Source organism: Candida tropicalis (assembly GCF_000006335.3).
Source record: "Candida tropicalis MYA-3404 genomic scaffold supercont3.2, whole genome shotgun sequence".
NCBI classification, from domain to species: Eukaryota; Fungi; Ascomycota; class Pichiomycetes; order Serinales; family Debaryomycetaceae; genus Candida; species Candida tropicalis.
The window spans coordinates 743,101-761,731 of NW_003020049.1; the positions used below are offsets into that span (position 1 = coordinate 743,101).

General features: G+C 33.1%; 9 protein-coding genes across 9 annotated transcripts; 4 read left to right on the plus strand and 5 right to left on the minus strand. All coding sequences in view use genetic code 12, as the record gives it.

Annotated features, from left to right (window-relative positions):
- Window positions 1-82: 82 nt before the first annotated feature.
- CTRG_01413 (cation diffusion facilitator family transporter) lies at window positions 83-1,468 on the plus strand (the record flags this gene model as incomplete). Its single annotated transcript, XM_002547061.1, has 1 exon — window positions 83-1,468. One exon carries the CDS (start codon window positions 83-85, stop codon window positions 1,466-1,468), a length of 1,386 nt encoding a protein of 461 aa, XP_002547107.1.
- A 235-nt stretch (window positions 1,469-1,703) lies between these two features.
- CTRG_01414 (uncharacterized protein) lies at window positions 1,704-3,119 on the minus strand (the record flags this gene model as incomplete). Its single annotated transcript, XM_002547062.1, has 1 exon — window positions 1,704-3,119. The coding sequence occupies one exon, from the start codon at window positions 3,117-3,119 to the stop codon at window positions 1,704-1,706; it is 1,416 nt and encodes a 471-aa protein (XP_002547108.1).
- Window positions 3,120-3,886: 767 nt separating this feature from the next.
- SAM37 (SAM complex subunit) lies at window positions 3,887-4,912 on the minus strand (the record flags this gene model as incomplete). The annotated part of the gene is made up of 1 exon (XM_002547063.1): window positions 3,887-4,912. One exon carries the CDS (start codon window positions 4,910-4,912, stop codon window positions 3,887-3,889), a length of 1,026 nt encoding a protein of 341 aa, XP_002547109.1.
- A 1,270-nt stretch (window positions 4,913-6,182) lies between these two features.
- Window positions 6,183-7,751, plus strand: CTRG_01416 (cleavage polyadenylation factor subunit; the record flags this gene model as incomplete). The annotated part of the gene is made up of 1 exon (XM_002547064.1): window positions 6,183-7,751. One exon carries the CDS (start codon window positions 6,183-6,185, stop codon window positions 7,749-7,751), a length of 1,569 nt encoding a protein of 522 aa, XP_002547110.1.
- Window positions 7,752-7,930: 179 nt separating this feature from the next.
- Window positions 7,931-9,274, plus strand: CTRG_01417 (uncharacterized protein; the record flags this gene model as incomplete). The annotated part of the gene is made up of 1 exon (XM_002547065.1): window positions 7,931-9,274. The coding sequence occupies one exon, from the start codon at window positions 7,931-7,933 to the stop codon at window positions 9,272-9,274; it is 1,344 nt and encodes a 447-aa protein (XP_002547111.1).
- Window positions 9,275-9,430: 156 nt separating this feature from the next.
- CTRG_01418 (RNA polymerase specificity factor) lies at window positions 9,431-10,495 on the minus strand (the record flags this gene model as incomplete). The annotated part of the gene is made up of 1 exon (XM_002547066.1): window positions 9,431-10,495. The coding sequence occupies one exon, from the start codon at window positions 10,493-10,495 to the stop codon at window positions 9,431-9,433; it is 1,065 nt and encodes a 354-aa protein (XP_002547112.1).
- A 188-nt stretch (window positions 10,496-10,683) lies between these two features.
- On the plus strand, window positions 10,684-11,277 carry CTRG_01419 (uncharacterized protein; the record flags this gene model as incomplete). Its single annotated transcript, XM_002547067.1, has 1 exon — window positions 10,684-11,277. One exon carries the CDS (start codon window positions 10,684-10,686, stop codon window positions 11,275-11,277), a length of 594 nt encoding a protein of 197 aa, XP_002547113.1.
- Window positions 11,278-11,405: 128 nt separating this feature from the next.
- Window positions 11,406-16,448, minus strand: SNF2 (SWI/SNF catalytic subunit; the record flags this gene model as incomplete). The annotated part of the gene is made up of 1 exon (XM_002547068.1): window positions 11,406-16,448. One exon carries the CDS (start codon window positions 16,446-16,448, stop codon window positions 11,406-11,408), a length of 5,043 nt encoding a protein of 1,680 aa, XP_002547114.1.
- A 757-nt stretch (window positions 16,449-17,205) lies between these two features.
- On the minus strand, window positions 17,206-18,396 carry CTRG_01421 (uncharacterized protein; the record flags this gene model as incomplete). Its single annotated transcript, XM_002547069.1, has 1 exon — window positions 17,206-18,396. The coding sequence occupies one exon, from the start codon at window positions 18,394-18,396 to the stop codon at window positions 17,206-17,208; it is 1,191 nt and encodes a 396-aa protein (XP_002547115.1).
- Between the last annotated feature and the right edge of the window lie 235 nt (window positions 18,397-18,631).

An 18,631-nucleotide genomic window follows, 5' to 3' on the forward strand; every position in this document is an offset into this window, starting at 1 on the left:
TCCCCAGACACAACATAACATAACACAACATAACAGAACATAACATTCTAACCAAAGCATTCCCCAAACAACAGTCTACGTAATGAAAGGGAAAGAGATTAGAATTGTGTCGTTGCTTGTCCTCGACACTGTGTTCTTCCTATTGGAAGCAATCATCGGTTACAGTGTGCATTCATTGGCACTTATCGCAGACTCGTTCCACATGTTAAACGATATCATTTCGTTGATTATTGCGTTGTGGGCGGTGAGAGTTAAGAACACCAAACCAGCGGATGGGAAATACACATACGGTTGGCAAAGAGCGGAGATCTTGGGAGCTTTGATCAACGCAGTTTTCTTGTTAGCTTTGTGTTTCACTATTATCATGGATGCCATCCAGAGATTTTTTGAGCCACAGGAAATCACCAACCCACAGTTGATTTTGGTTGTTGGTATTGCCGGGTTGATCAGTAATGGAGTTGGGTTGGTATTATTCCACGAACATGGCCACGGGCATTCCCACTCACACGGGTCGTCGTCCGATTCTAAATCACACTCTCATTCTCACATGAGTGGTGGAGTTGACGAGGAACAGGCTGTCGGTGGTGATGGACATGCTGACGAACAGACCCCGTTGATGAGTAAAGCCATTCGTACTACTCCGTCAGAAGTGTTTGATTACTTGCCAGATAATGTTGTCGAGAGATACCACAGAGCATCGATTGCCGGTACTGTGCAAGAAGAAGAAGAAGAACAACAACAACAAGCAGGTGGACACACACACGAGAGCAACGGCAACAACACACAAACAGGCAACCACCCAGGTCATGGCAGTGGTGAGAGCACAATGCAGAAGATCAAGAAGAAGTCGATGAACATGGAGGGTGTGTTCTTGCACGTGTTGGGAGACGCCTTGGGTAATGTTGGTGTTATCATCACTGCGTTGATCATCTGGAAGACGGACTACACATGGAGGTTCTATGCTGATCCAGTGACCTCTTTGGTGATCACATTAATTATCCTCAACTCTGCGTTGCCATTAGTGCGTAAGGCGCTGAGGATCTTGTTGCAAAGTGCACCACCGAACATCGATTCCAATATCATTGCCGAGCAGATCACCAAGATCCCGTTGATCAAAAGCATTCACGACTTCCATGTGTGGAACCTTAACGAGGATATTCTTATTGCGACATTGCACATTGAGTTGAATCCTAACTGTGAGATCAACTTACCGCCATTGGGAAAGAATGGTGGGGTGCAGGCTGGAGAGTCCAATGACAACAAGAAGAAGAAGAACAACGGCGCAGTATCGTCTCTGGAGTCAGCAGTAGATGAGTCGGAAATTGAGTTCCCAGCACAACTTGACAAGAAGTTGTTTTTGGCAGCCGTTGGACAGGTTAGAGAAGTGTTGCATAGATTTGGTATAGACTCAGTGACCATCCAACCTGAATTCCAATCGTCGCATCCATGTCGTCTGCTTTTTAATTAGTATGAGTGGGTTAGGCAGACAGAGTTTAGTACATTTTGTTGTATTATAGGTGTAAAATTAGACTCAGATGTGTATATTTTATTGTAATTAGTTAATTATTTGTATGAATCGCAGATATCAATTAATTTATAAGAATTACAAATTATTTATTCGATAAAGCTATATAAGGTTTATAAACAATTAAAAGATAATACATTTTTTAAAAAAAGTATACTTTTGTAGTATTTACACAAAATCAATCATTCTTAACATTGTCAAGTTCAGTGCTGAACTGTGGCAATTCAGTATAAGCATTATCTTTATTTTTCTTACTGATGAATGGAATTCTTCTATGACTTGTCTTGTCACGGGCAAATTTTCTCTTCTTGACTTTACTCAAGTCAATCTTGTTGATTCTAACAAATAACCACATACCCAAGGCAGCAAGGACAACACAAGTAGGTAAAGCAATCATCATCATGTACTCATCAAAATTGATACCTTCTTCAACTTCAATGTCATAAATATGTCTATTAGCGTACTTTTCTTCCAATCTCTTCAAATCTTCCAAGTGGCCCTTACCAACTTTGACACCTTTCCAAATTTCAATAACAATAGAATTTTGGAAAACATCATAATCTTCTCTATCTTCATATCCTTCTGGAACGACAGTAACAAGAACTTTTCTCCAATATTCTTTATCAAACCAATCTGGAGAAATATCCAATGCAAACCAACCTACATCAACGTCAATAGGGTCAGATTTAAAGAAATTTGAAGAGATTTTACCACCTTGTTCAAGTACAGAAGATCTTCTTTTAATTTCCGATGCTTCCACTATATCTTCAGTGGTATCATCATCTTCAACAAATTCTTCAGTAGAATTATCATCTCTTTTCTTCAATCCTTTTTGGGTCCATTTTTCTGAAATATAATTCAAATGAATTCTAACATTCTTAACATCTTCATCAAAAAATCTTGAATACCAAGTAATAAAGTAAACTTTACCCATAGTTAATCTTGAATTATCTTTAGGAGTACAGAAAGGAGCAGTAGATTTATCTCTACCGATACCTTTCTTTTTATATCTATCTGGAGTACATCTAATCAAAGGACTTAACAAATGAGTTTCTAAATCTGCTTCTTGAATATATTTAACTTCTTCAAAAATTTCATCATCAGCCATGTTATGAGCTTTCAATTGTTCTTTATTATAAGTAATGGTAGTTGCAGTTTGGAACCAGGTACTATAGTCTGGACGACCATTCTTGATTTGACCATTTTTATTTTGTGGTTTAATTGTTTTTGGACTACCATCGTCTTTCAAACTGACCCACCATTCTAACCCATTTGTGGTTGTTGGAGGTTGAGCACTAAATGTGACACCTTGGATGACAGTTGGGGTGACAATTTCTGTTTTACCATCATAGGTTCTAATCCACTTTGGTGGTGGAGTCTCAGTTGTAGAGGATTGAGTTTTTGCTGCTTGATTTTTAGCATAATCTTTGTTGATAATAACATCTCTAACACGTTTAAATAAACGAATTGGTTCGGAAACTGAGGATGTTGGAGTTGGGGCAGGAGTTTCTAGTGGTAAAAGATCCTCTGGGACAACAGCTGCATTAGTTAGCAGCATTAAAGCAGCTACAATAGCAATAGATGATACCTTCATTAGTGGTAAATATCAACAAAAAATGAAAAAGTGGTTGTTGTTTTTGTTTTTGTTGTTGATATTGATGATGACTTTTTCAAGGAGTCAGTTTTCCGAAATCAAAGTTTACAAGCAAAGAAAGAAAGAAAAAAAAAAAACAACAAAAAATTCGCGCAGTAAAATAAAAGAAGCAGCGAACCGATTATCCGTCGGAACTAAATCACACATTCGGTGAAATAAAGGTACAAGGATCGAGGGTCAAGGGTCACCACCGGTATAATTCAACGATTAGTACGAATTGATTAAAATAAGATGTAAGTTCCCTGATTGAATAATAAACTCTATTGATGTCTACTGGACATAAAGACACACTAAGATATTCAATCAGTATAAACTAGTAGCAAAATATACTATTTGATTTATGGCAAGAAAATTCCATCATTTATAACATGGTTTTAATATTAATTGTCAATAAATGAAACTATGCTGAGATTGCCAATAAGATTAATCTACAGAAATAAGAATAAGAATAAGAATAAGAAGAATTAAATAGAATAAACTTGTATTGTTTGCACAATTCTATTTACAGACAAAGACACACTTGGTTGATTAAAAAGAACAAAAGAAAAGAAAAGAAAAGAAAGTGAAATTTATATTGGAAAAATTTTTTTTTTCTTTTCTTCATCATCTTTTATTTCAACAAGTGGACAAAAATTTTTGTTTACAGGCAAACAAAAAAAAAGATTCAATGGGTCACGTTTTATTAGTCAGCAGCGCGGCTCACATTTTCAATATTTGATTGAACCTATCAAATATCCAATTTCATTAAATAAACTTGGAACTTCTATTCCAGTAGGATCTCTGAACTTCACATCACTAGAATAATTTTCAGTTGTTTCATTAATAAACTTTAAAACTTCTGGTTGCTTTAATAATAGATAATTATAAATGAAACGATCTGGTAACTTATCACTTGTTAAACATTGAATATAAGCGTAGAATAAAAGTTCGCTAGAACTGGGAGAATTACCAAAAATAAACCCAAGTTTGTTGTCATCTTTATCACCACCATTTTTCTCGTATACTTTAACCACCTCATTGATATAATGATTGATTAATATCAAACATCTCATGGAATTCTTTGATTCTTTCAAAACTTGTTTGGTTTTTGATTTCTTTAGTAATTGCTTTTCATGCAAGGAACTAATAGCAACTTCATCGTCTTCTTCATCGTCGTCACTAATTTCATCATTAAATATTTCCGTTTGAGCCACTTCCAGATCTTCATTACTACCACTAATGAAATTAAAGAAACTGACTTGATTTTTAGATAAACCCAATAATTTAATTTGTTCTTGTGCTTGATTGTGATATTTTGATGGTTGATTATACATCATTGGAAATGGAAAATATGATGCAAAAAGCTTTCTTGTAAATTTTTCATAGTTTTTAGTATTCGAATAAAGATTATATTGATTGATATATTGAATTTTAGAAGTCAACATGTTTTGTAAAGTTCTGTTAAGTAATTTTTGTCGTGAATCCATTGATTTGGATCCAAGATATTCCTCTGATTTGAAATTCTCTTCAACATAACTAACTATTTCATTGTACCCACTGTACTTTTCAGTTTCGCTAACTATCAACACTGGCAACTCATTGATACTAGATAGATTTGTGTTATTGGAAGTGACAACCTCAAATGGTACACCTTGTGAAGTCAACGTCAAATTTAACAACCAGGTTGCTGCAATAGATGCTGGTGATATGACAGACACGTCATTGTCTTTACCCCATACATGTAATTGAATCATGATTGCTTTGGTTTGGAAGGGGGTAGTATTATCAAATGAATTCTAAAGAAAATAGAGTCGTGTGGATTTCAATTTTGTTGTAAGAATTAAATGAAAAGAAAAAAAAAATTCCATCAACGAAAAACGACGGACAACCTACAAAAAAAAGAGGCAGCCAGAAAAGGCAGCGAGTTTTAATTTTTCTTCTTTCTTTCATTCCCGCCACGCTGAAGACAACCTCATCTACTTTGTCAACCACATCACAGATCATAATTATCATTTATTCAAGAACAGCAACCGAACGTGTTCATTTATTCCAATAGAGTGTAGTCGCTCATTTCAAACAAATATAATTAACAAATTCAATTAGATATGTCATCCGTGTTTATATCACAACCAAAGTCTAAGAAACTTTCCTTGGATAAACTAGGTCAACTAGAAGAAGAATTGGAACTGAATCCATTAGATTATTCAAAATGGCAAAAACTAATAGATCAATTAATCATCAAGGATAATCAAGAACAAGTGAGAAATACACTTGATAAATATTTAAAGATCTTTAGATTTGACGTATGTGTTTAATAGAATATTGTCGAGTACATGAGAAAAGTTGTTTAATGCCTGTTTGCAATTCACGTTCTTGTCATTTGGTAAATGGCTGGACCATTTATCAATTTTTTTTTTTTTAATTCTTTCTTTGTATATACTTTCTTCTTTTGTTTATATATCATTTTAATGAAGAAACCTCAACAAAAAGATGTGGTTTAATCAACTTTTCAAAATGTAATAACAGTAGAGAATTAAAATCATACTAACATTATTATTAAATTTTTAGGGTGCTACATGGTGCAAATACATCAAATATGAATTGAATAGAGGTGAAAAGGAAAAAGTTGAAACTTTGTTTCAAGAATGTTTAGATTTAACAGACAATGTTGAGTTGTACAGACTTTATGTGGATTACGTTAGAAGTGTTACTGATTTTGTTACTGGAGGAGAAAAAGCACGTGCTACAGTTGTTCAAGCATTTGAATTTGCTATCAATAAAGTCGGGTTGGATATTTTAAGTGACACTTTATGGCAAGATTATATAGGGTTTTTGAAAAGTTGGAGTCCAAGTGCCAATTGGGAACAACAACAAAAAGTGGATTTAATTAGAAAAGCATACAAAAAATTCCTCATAATCCCAACAGAAAATATTGAAACTAGTTGGTCACAATACACCAAATGGGAAAATGAATTGAATCCTGCTACTGCTTCAAAGTTTGTGTCGGAAAAATCTGCCGAATTTATGCTTGCTAGATCTTGGATTACTGAATTCAATAGAATTACAGAAAAGAGATTAAAGAGAAGTTTAATTCCTACAAACAATAAGGATGACGAAGATGTCGAAAGACAGTTGCAGTATTGGCTCAGATGGTTAGAATTAGAAAAACAAAATAAACTAGAATTAAAAGATGAATCTCTCAATGATAAACGTATACAGTATGTTTATAAACAAGCAACGTACGCTCTACCTTTTGTTCCAGAAATTTGGTTTCAATACGTCAAGTATTTATTGTTTCAGAACGAGGAAGGAAACTTACAAGAGAGTATTTCTACATTAAGAGATGGTGGATTATTATTGAATCCTAAAAGTATGCTTCTTTCTTTCCAATTAGCTGAGATGTATGAAAGAGATAATTCATTTGATAATGCAAAAGACGTCTTTAATAAACTTATTAATTCGTTAACCAAAGAATACAATGTGATTGCATCTCAACTCAATGAACTTCACGAGAAAACAAAACCAAAAACCCAGGATTGTGATGAAGAAGACGATGATGATAATGTGGATGATGATAATAATAATAATAATGGGAAAAATGTAGATATGAATGGTGGTGGGTCAAAAATAACTGCACAAGTTTATAGAATTTCACTTGCAGATTCCAAGCAAATGATTTCATTGGAGAAAGAACAAAAGAGATTAGCTGATGCAATCACTCTTTCATACATAAAATTAATGACTGCTTGTAAACGAGTAGAAGGGATCAAAGAAGCAAGAAATGTATTCAAACAGGCAAGAAAATTTGAAAAAATTGGATATCAATTATTTGTGGAGAATGCACTTATTGAACATTATTCAGATAAGAAAGCAACAGCATTAAAGATATTTGATTTGGGTAAGAAAAATTTCCAAACAAATGGAAAATTCCTATTGGATTATTTAGATTATTTGATTTTAATTAATGATGTTGATACAATGAGAACGTTGATTCAATCATCAGATGCTAATTTTTCCAAAGAGATAAGTTCATTACAAGAAGAATTACAATTGACAGATATTGATCCATTAACAAGAAAGAAAAAAGAAAGAGAAGTTAGAAATAAACAGAAATCATTAAAGTTATTATTTCAGAAATACATTTCGTTTGCTTCTAATTTCCTTTCATTGGATATAACTCATAGTTTTGCTAAGAAATGTGAACAATTATTTCCAAATGATGATCCTGCTGATTTGTTTACTGATAGATATAAATTGGACAATGTTAATATTATTAAAAAAGATGAATTGGGTCGTGGTGATGCTCTTGATATTGATGATGAAGAATTAGCCAGATTGAAAAGACGTAAATTATCAAATTTCAATGAGGAAGAATCTAAATCTGCAGTTAAAAGTATTCAAGATTCAAAGAATATGATTGAAGAAGAAGAAGAAACTAAAGTGAATGAAGAGGAACAGATTGTTGGACCATCTATTGTTGCTTTAATGTCGGCATTACCAAATGCTTCATATTTTGGATTACCTTCAGAAAGTGTCTTCAATAGTGATAAATTAGTCACATTGTTTTCCAATTTATCAAATATTCCCCTGTAGTTTTAGTCTGTATTTATAGGTCAATATAACAAAATAAAAATTATCTTACATGTGTTCCATTTTTTGCAGCCAATGAGTGCAGTAAATATTTCATCATAAACATCAACATTTTTTTTTTTTCACCATTACAAAATTCCTTTCTTTCTGCTATTGAATTTATATTCACATCAACTATATTCATGAGAATCCTCTCGAAAGACTTTCCAACATCATTATTCCATTCAACTGCCCCAGGCTGGGTTCAAAGTTCTATCCATCAACCGCTGAATCAAACTATATCAATAGCTTATCATCTAAAAAATTTTCTTTTATGGTTAATTTTTATTAATATTATTAATAATTATACCTTAAATTTTAAATTATATTTTGGTGAAGTTGATGTAGTTTCTTTATTATCAAATTATAAACCAATTGATAATTCATTACTTTCACAAAATTTAGAAAATATTCTTCGTGGTATTTATGTTAGAAATGAAGCTACTTATTTGACTCATATTAATGATACAACAATTATTGCAAAACCAATTTTTATTTGTAATGATAATTCAATTCTGACCATTTTAATTGAAGGTTTTTTCAATGGTGATAAAGAACAGAATAAACTTAAATTAGGTCATAAAACAATAGTTCAAAATATTATTACAGAAAGGTTTCCTCATTCATTTACCGTATTTCATTTGAATTCTCATATTAAAATGGTTCAAGAAGTTCTTGTAATTTTCTTGACTAGATTATATACTGAAAGAGGTCTTGATATTGTTAATATTGTTAAAAAAGTTAAATATGTAATTGCTCCAGTAACCATTGGGAAATTTGGAATATTAGTAAATTCATTTGTTTTATATTCTTTATATGTGGTTTTCCATTGTGTTCCTAAATCTTTAATATGGCATTATTCCAATTTGGCACTGTTATATGTTAGTAATACAGTTAATATTGCATTTATATTGATGATTTTAATATCAAAATCACAATTAAGAGATTTTTCAAATAATATTTCTTATTGTTTGTTAATCATTGAATTTATTTCTTTCCTAGCAATAATGTTGTTATTTTTTAATGATCACAAGACAATCATTAGCAGACAAGTTTTATTACCTTATTCTTGTCCATCTTCAGTATATTCAGAAAGAAATAGTAAAATTGGTGATCCAAAAACAGAAGAACTCATTCAACCTGAAATATCACAACCTCCATCAACACATATTCATAATTCTCAACAATCTCCAAAACAAATCATAAATTCAAGTCCTCTTGAAAAGCAACAACAACTGAAGACTATATTACCCCAGAAGAGGGACTCTGTTCCTATTCAAAGTCTTCAGGAACAATATGCTACACCTGTTCCACTTACTACACCAGTAATTGGTGATCCATTACATCAAGGTTCAATTACTACACCAGGTGTTAGAAATCCTGAAAGAAGATGTGTAACAGTACCTGTTAATCTTCCAAGAAAATACGAAAACTTACATCATAGTCCTGCTGGTCATCCTGGTCATTTACCAAATTTACAGTTGTAACACCATTCAGATTGAAACAAAAATGCGATGAATGAAAAATCTATGTACAGAGTCTTTTTATATTATTATTATAATAATAATCATAATCTTTGAGAATATACAAGTCTACGTTAAAAAATTCTTAATCATTAATATATCCTTTTAAATATGGAGATTTTATGCTGGAGATGTAAGATCAATATCATACAATTCTTCAACTGTTGGTTTGAATGGCCATTTTTCATAAGCTTCAGAAAGCAAAAGAATATCTTTAGGTTCCAATTCATATGGAGTTTTATTTAAAGTTGAATCAGGAAGAAATTTATACATATATTCAGCACCAGGAGCAAATATTGGAATTGATTCTCTGAGTGTTTTATGACCAAGGAAAATAGGCAGTAATAAATGATCAACATTTGAAATCATTTCAGAAGTAAGTTTACCAGGTGAAAATTCCACAACTGCAAATTCATCATTTCTAATAGAAGATTGTTTTTCAATAGGAATAGGTTGATCTCTTACTAAAACTCTTGGATCAAATTCATTTCCACATGGTATATTAACATCAGAAAATGCAATCAATTTAGATTCAGTAAACATATCAACTTTTAATCCTGTTCTTTTTCTTTTTTTATATCCTGCAAGTGCAACAAATTTCCTAGCTGTTGGAAGTGGCATAAATATAATCATTTTAACTTTCCCATATTTCATTAACCAATTTCTATCTCCACAACAACCTATCCATTGAGCAATTGTTGATTCATCTTTATCACCTGACCAATTTGCTATAATTAACAATTCATCATTTAATTTATCAAATGATTTTTTCACTGGATTTATAAGATTATCTTTTTGAATCAAATCAGTATATGTTTGCCATTCATAAGGATCTTTTTCATATAGTTTTAAATTATGGTTATATCCAAGTGAATCCAAATGATCTATAATTTTTTTCCAAGCAATACAACATCGTTCTTTATTTTCAATTAATATATGATTTCTTGGTTGTAATTCATAATTTAACATAGATGAAAATAATCCATATCCAGGATTAGCATCAACTATATCAAATTGACCAGGTTTAAAATTTGATTTTAAATTTAATTTGTCAATAATTTGTTGACATGCTAAAGTATTTCTTAAATGTGTTCTACCATAACCAAATCTAACTTTCTCTTCAAATGCATGTTTTAATTCAGGAATAAATGAACGACTGGGTTTGAATAGAAAGTTAGTCGCCATGGTTATTTGGGGGGAGTTAGTTTATTAAATCAAATCAAATCAACTCGAATCAAGGTAATCTGAAATCAGTAGAAAAGTTTTTTTTGCCCATAATCTTTATATGAGAGATGTGCGTTACGTAATCAGTGTTGGGTTCGTGTACTAACCAATAGCATTTTATTGAAAGGCAATAAATAAAAATGATATAAATGCTTTCTTATCACGAGTTTCAGTTTTTTATTCTTCTCTTCCAACTATCTACAACAACAATGTCGATTAATGGAGCAGTTTTAAAGCCAGATTACTCAAAGATAATCACAGATCAACCACATCTATTACCATTTGAAATAAGTAGTGATGGATTAGAAACATTAAAATATAAATCACCCACTTCAAGACAATCATTATTAATTAAACTGAATGATGGAGAATCTTTAAATGTAAATATATCAGCAACAGATGGATATATTTATTTGACAAGTAAAAGACTTATATTTATAACGGCAACTCAAGGTGATATTCAATCATTTGTAATTGATTTAAATTTATCTCCAATTTTACAATTATCTCATAAAATTAAATCACCTTGGTTTGGTCCTAATTATTGGGAATTTATGTTTTATAGTGCTCTGCAACCAAGTATTGCAAGTGATGGATTTCCTAAAAATCAATATTATAAAGGTGAAATCAAATTTAATGATGGTGGATTGTTTCAATTTGTTGAAATTATAAATAATGTAATCAATGATGCAATTAATAATAGAGAAATCGACGAGTCATTACCTCAGTACAGTGAAACTTAGAATTGATAATTATATACTGAAAAAAAAAAGAATAATACAAATAACTAAATTGTTTATTAAACTTATTATTAAATAATATACAAATAATACATATGTTTGTGTGTGTGTTTATCTCTTTGTTTCAATCACTAATCAAAGTTTGCTGGTGTAGATTCTTCTGTTCCAGCTGTAGTTGATACAGTAATCAATGGACTATCAACAGTTTCACCTCTATCGATTTTCTCTAATTTGGCTTCAATTGGTTGTTTAATTGCAGTAGATGGAACTAATGGTTTCAAACTAAACATATCATCAAAATCAGTAAAGTCTAAAATTTTGTTAACTTCTTCCTCTGAAAGAGTGGAATACAATTCTTTGAATTTATCCATTGATACTCTTTCCAAAAATGCGGCATCTTGATAAACAATAGATCCTTCTTCGTTATAAATTCTAGCATTGCTGAACATTAAATGAACATCTTCTAAAAATTCTCTGATCTTACTGTAAGTATTAGATCCAGTTCTCTTTTTGATAACATCAAGAGCAATAGGATGTTTGATCAATACGTAATAATCAGGGTATAATTTCTTTGGTGGTTTAACTAAGAACAATTCACTCAATTTTCTGTCGTGTTCATTCTTGTAATTGATAATCAATCCCAATATACTCTCAATGTTATTTTGCAATGTCGATCTTTCTTCAGCTGTCAATGGATCAATAGATGGTGCATAACGTGACAACAAAGAACCTCTTCCACGACCTCTACCACGACCACGTCCTCTGCCTCTTCCTCTACCTCTTGTTGAAGTAACACTTGGCGTAACTGACTTTTGTCTCTTTGGTGGTGCAAAATCTTCTGAATCATCAATAAATGAACGTTTTGTTGATGGCACTTCTGATTCAGTTTGACTTTCCTCATCTTCAACCGGTTGAACTTTTGGTTTACGACCTCTTCTGCCTTTCTTTTTTGGTTTAACTTCAACTTCTGAATCGGTGACTTCTTCATCACCACCACCTTCATCATCATCAGAAATCATACCGTCAATCTTTCTTAACCATTGTTCTTCAGTCAAATTATCATCATAATGCAAAGTCTTTCTTTCTCTTGCACCACGTCCATAATCTTCCAAGACAACTTCATCCTTCTTGAAAAGTTCTTCTGGATCCTTCTTATAAATTTCAGGCAACTCTTGTTCAGTAAACAATCTAGCAGGATAAGATGCATCTCTAGTGGTAACGTATCTTTCTTCATCAAGACGTCTGAAAACATCCAATTCTTTTTCATTTCTCGCAATGATTTGATTTAATTCATCATCATCCAAATCCTCCTCTTCTTCCTCGTTACCCTTTTGTCTACGTTGATCTTCTTTCTCAATTAAAGCTCTCAACATGGCTTCTTGTTCTTCCGCGGTGGATTTATTATCGAATTTACCTGCTTGAATAACCTTACCATCAATTTCCAACTTGGCATGTGCTCTTTCCAAAATCATTTCTTCAACAGAATTTTCAGTGATTAATCTCAAAATTCTAACTTCATTCTTTTGACCAATACGATGGGCTCTATCTTGAGCTTGCAAATCTTGATGCGGATTCCAATCGGTATCAAAAATAATAACAGTATCAGCTGTTTGTAAATTCAAACCCAAACCACCAGCTCTTGTAGACAAAAGGAAACAAAAGTAATCTGAATCAGGAGCATTGAAAAGTTTCAACAACTCAGTTCTATCATCAGCTTTAGTTCCACCATCCAATCTCATGTACTTTAATCCACGGAATCTCAAGAAATCTTCCATAATATTCATGATTTGTGTCATTTGGAAAAACATTAACACTTTATGTCCAGTAGCCTTGAACTTAGGTAAAACTTTGTCCAATAATTCGAATTTACCTGCAACTCTCCAAATTTGGTCATCGGTTTCAATACTTGGGTTGATGAAATGTTCCACTTCTTCATAAACAAATGGATGGTTACAAATTTTCTTCAATTGCATAATTTGATTGTTTGCATTCTTGATGGTAAGTGGTTCGGCACCATTTTCTGGATCACCAGTGTACAACTTATTGTAACGCAACATTTGTTGATATAACTTCGATTGCAATGCTGACATCTTACATTTGACAACTTTTTCAACCTTGTCTGGCAAGTCCTTTTCGACATCCTTCTTTAATCTTCTTAAAAGGAATGGACGAAGAACCTTATGCAATCTTCTAATAACCAACAATGTTTCTTCTTCTGTCAATTCAATCTTATCTTGACCACCAGTGTTTGCAAAAGGGGTATTAAACCATTCATCAAACGATTTAACCGAATTAAAAATTTTTGGCAAAACAAAATTCAATAATGCCCACAATTCTGGCAAGTTGTTTTGCAATGGAGTACCTGTCAAAATCAAACGATAATCACTGTGGTAATTTTGAGTCAAAGTTTCAGACAACTTGGATTGGGTATTCTTCATTCTATGACCTTCATCAATAATCATATGAACCCATTTGATTCTACCAAGTAAATTCTTGTCCTTGATAACATATTCAAAAGTAGTCAACAAAATCTGAAAATTTCCGGTACGGATTTCGTGTTGCATTACCTTACGTTGAGCTGGGTTACCTTTATATGTGATCTTCTTAACAGAAGGAGCCCATTTCTCAAATTCCAAGTTCCAGTTGGTGATGGTGGATAAAGGAACAATGACCAAAAAGGGACCGGGAATCTTTTTCACTTCAACAAGATAAGTAATCAAAGAAATAGTTTGAATGGTTTTACCCAAACCCATCTCATCTGCTAAAATACCATTTAAATGGTTATTGAATAACGACACCATCCATTGCAAACCTTTCAATTGATATTCTTTCAAAGTACCACCTACCAAAATTGAAGGTTGCTTGGTAACTTCTTCCTTAATTCTATGAGCAACATTATAATAATCAATCTTCTCTCTCTTTTCATCGTCAATAGGCTCAGGAGGAGCTGGTGCAGCTTCGATGATACGCCCGGTACTCACCATACTATCATGTGCTTCCCTTTGTTGACTTTGAACAGCTAATGCCAATGAATCCAAGAACTGGTTGGTTTGACTCAATAAGTGTGTAATTCTGGTATCCTTAGTGTGGTCCAATAATTTCAAATAAGCTTCTTCATCATTCAGTTTCAAAGCTTGCAAACGTTGTTTGGCCATTCTTTCCAATTTCTTTTGTTCTTCTTTGGCAGTTTGATTATGGAAGTTGTTGATCTTTGTCATGAATCTTGATAGTCTGTCAGTTTTCTTTCCAAACTTGACACTATTCTTGTCACTAAATCTGATGATTTCTTCAATAGTCTTGTTATGTTTACGGTTTTGTTCCTTCAATAAAGATTCCAATTGTTGTCTGTAAAGATCGGTACTGATAGTAACACCGTCTAATGATAAAGAACTAAAACGTGCCAAAAAGTTTGGATGTGAGTTTGGAAGTAAAGATTTGCTAAACCAAGCTTGTGTAAGCAATTTCCCACGCAAATCCTTCTGGTATGGAATCAACTCTAATTGGTTCAATTGGGATTCCAATTTTGTTTTTTCTTCATCATTGTCATCACCCAAAGACTCGATCTTTTGTTTCAACTTATACTTCTCCTGTTCAATTCTGACCAATATATACCCTTCTCTGTTGTAGAAAATATCTTCCATATTGATACCATCTGGTAAGAATGAAGGGATTTGGAATCTACTTTGAGGAGTGTATAATGTACTAAATGGAATATCCTTAACTTCATCGCTGGAAATATCGAAAATTTCAAAGGTATCAACTTGAATGTTTGGCTTATTCACTGGGATGATAACTTTCTTGTTAGTTGTTTTATCTGGAATAACAGAACGAAGATTAACTGGAGGTGAAGGATCTGGGTACATTTGTTTTGGAGTAACAGACCTAGGTGGTTGTGGTGGAGGGATAGGTCCCGGCACAGATTGAGGGCCCATTGACATTTGTCTTTGTTGTGGTAATGGAGGTTGTCCAGGAACTTGAGGAGGTTGCTGTTGTTGTTGCTGTTGTTGTGGTTGTGGTGTAAATTGTGATTGCACAGGGAATGGACCTCCAGGGAATGCTTGGGAAATATCATTCTTAAGTCTATTTTGTTCAAGTTCCTGTCTTTGTCTTTCCAATGCCAATCTTTGTTCTTCCTCGCGTAATTGTTTCTTGGTTGGTTTCTTTGGTTGTTTTGGTCTTGGGCCACGTTTGCCTTTCTTCTTCTCTCCCATTTCAGGAGTACCACCAACTGAGTTATTACTCATGTCATTCGGTTGTTGACCTGGAAATTGCTGTTGCTGTTGTGGTGGTGGTGGTAGTGGTGGTTGTTGCTGTTGTTGCATATTCGGTGGTAGTTGTTGTCCCATTTGTTGGTTAATAGGCATTTGCATCATACCATTACTCTGTGGTCTATTAACAGCTGGTAAATACATATCGTTTGCCATGGCTGATGAAGGGTTAGAAACATATGCAATTAAATTCTGGGGGATTTGACCTGGACCACCTTGCCCTGGTGCTTTCACAAGATACTTGAATGCCTGAAGTTGTGACTTCAACAATTGAAATTGTTGATTTGTAAATGCAGATTCAGGGTTTGGAGTCGTGCTTGATTGTTGATGTTGTGGCGGTTGCATCTGTTGTTGGGACATTTGGTTGAACATATTACTTGGATTAGGGGACTGGGACAGATATTGCAGTTGTTGTTGCATCGGACTCATACCCATTTGATTATTAAATTGGTTGCTATTCAACTTCATGTTTTTATTTGAATTGGCCATCATGTTTGTATTCTGTGGTAATGGTGGTGTACCATTATTAGATAATGAACCGCCAATAGCAGGAGAATGCATTTGAGACTGGTAAGGTTGATTGTTGAAACCATTTTGGTTCATGTTGGTAAACTGCTGAGGCGCAGGTGATTGTTGTTGTTGAGGAGTCTGTGTTTGCATCTGTTGCGGCATTGAAGACTGTGAGTTCATACCTTGTCGTTGTTGCTGTTGTTGTTGTTGCTGCTGCTGCTGTTGTTGTTGTTGTTGTTGTTGAAATCTTTGTTGTTGCATCTTGATTGAGTTCAACACCTTGTTCAATTGAGCAAATTCAGGGACATTGTATACTTGCTCACCATACTGTTGTCTCAACTCTTGCCAACGCTGTATGATCTTCTGAATTTCCTCTCTGGTTGGGGGACGATTCATTTTTGTTTAAGACGTGTTTTGAAAAAAAAAAACTCACCAGGAAATATTGTGGGAATTAAAAAAAAACAAATTAGCTCTATAAAGGATAGCTTTATTGGTGATGATGATGACAGGAATGAAATGAATTATAAGTAATGGCAATATTATCTGGATCCAAAATTCAAATGATAACAAAAAATGAAAAATGAATGAAAAAAATAGCCAATAAATTAGATTGATTGCAATGTAGTTAATTTCCTTGTGACAAATTAAATAATGAATTCCAATGGTCAATGTTTTCTGCTGTGTTTATTTTTTTTTTTTTCCTCTCGCCCAAAACGAACGAAAACTTAGTCAGGGGGTCGTGTAAATAGAGATAAATTGTCGTGTGAACGTGGTTAGAAATAAGTCGTGCATTAAAGGTCAAATAAACCAATACTATAACAAATCTGTACCAGTAATACTCCCAAGGTAAGTAATGGATGATAGTAACTCAATTCATAAACAGTTATAATTCAATTGTATACTTGTCAGATAAATTAACTTTCAAAATATTAAGCATGCATGTCTGATACATCCACTGTCTGAACAAGTGAATAAAAAAAAAAAAAAATTACAAGTAATAGTTGTAAGAATAAAACCCTTCTTGCTAGTAAACCTTGGTTCTTCTGTATCTAGCAACTCCTGCTATAACTGTAAAATATATGTCAAAAAAAAAAAGGAAAAGAAAAGTAAAACTAAACTGCAACACCTTCATGGCATCACAAATTCATGTCTATTAGCCTGGTCGCCATAATTGTCCTTGTCCTCTTGGAGCATAATTTATCGCTCCAAACTTTTCCTTTTTGATAACTCCACTTCCAGTATCATTCTTGGCACTATGGACAACAGCTTCAGTTGATAATGGAACACTTCTACCATCATCTCTTCTACGTCTTTCTTTTCTTCCTCTTTTTTTGAATTCCACTTTAGGTGGCTCTTGATGTGCAGTTGAATATGAATACAAAGTTGTGTCAATAGTATTCTGCAAGATATTAGTACTTGGATCAAAGTTATCTCTATCATTGGCATATGGATTGTATAATCTGAACAGATTGACATCATAATTTTGGAAAATTAATAATTCAGCTTCGTTAACATTCACACAATCGATTCCAAATGATTTGGCCCAGGTTTTAGCAATAGAGTCTTCTGTCACCAATTTCCATTCTTCAAGTTCATTAGTAGCTTTTGGCTTGGTATTTTCAATGAATCTTTTGTAAACACATGTTCTAATCAAGTATCTCAAACGTACTGGCATTTCGGCAAGATTATCCGAGTTTGCAGCGGCATTCTGATAAGAATTTGAATTTTCATATTGAATATCATTCAATTTTTTGTTCTGTTGCAAAGATAAAGTATTGTCAAAACTTTCAATAAAGTCCAATTCATTTTCATCACTAGGGTGTCCGGAAACAGGTGCTTGTCCAATCAATGAAGAATCAAATTTGGTTTTGTAGTTAGGAAACTCTTTGATTTTTGGGGAATGAACTTTATATTTCAAACATTTATTCCATGATGGTGTTTTATCCTGTGGTGATTCTAATGAAAGATCATAGATGATTTTTTTAGAATTTGACTCTACTTCATTCTCCAAATAATTATCAATAAATCTAATTGCTTCACGAGCATTAGTAGCGGTGATGGATGTCCCCTTTTTAACAAAATCAAATTCGTGTAAAGTATAAGATGGTACATAAATGTTTAATTTGATGATCTCATCTGTTCTGGTTGTATTTCTTGTGATATATTCTTCATTAAACCATCTTTTGATGTTTCCTATTCCACGAACAAATGCTGTATGATCCAAAATCAATCTAACTTGACGAACTGTGGGTGATCCGAAATCAGGAGTGAATTTACCAGATGGTTCTAATAATTCATCTTTGAAATAATCGTCACTCTCATCTGAACTTAGGTCGATTGACATATTCCGAGAGGATAGCTCGTTCTTTTAGAAAATGGAGTGGTGTTGGTGTAAATTAGTTTGGCTGGGTTTGCTCAAAACAAAAGAAAGGAAAAAAAAAATCAATGAGAGTCTGTGGCTAATTCTGAGAATCGGAGAAGTCTAAAAGAGCAGACATTCTCTTCATAGCCATCGATACTCCATGAAGATACTGACAAGAGATGTCCATATTAGTCAACTTGTTAAGCTTAAAGTAGGA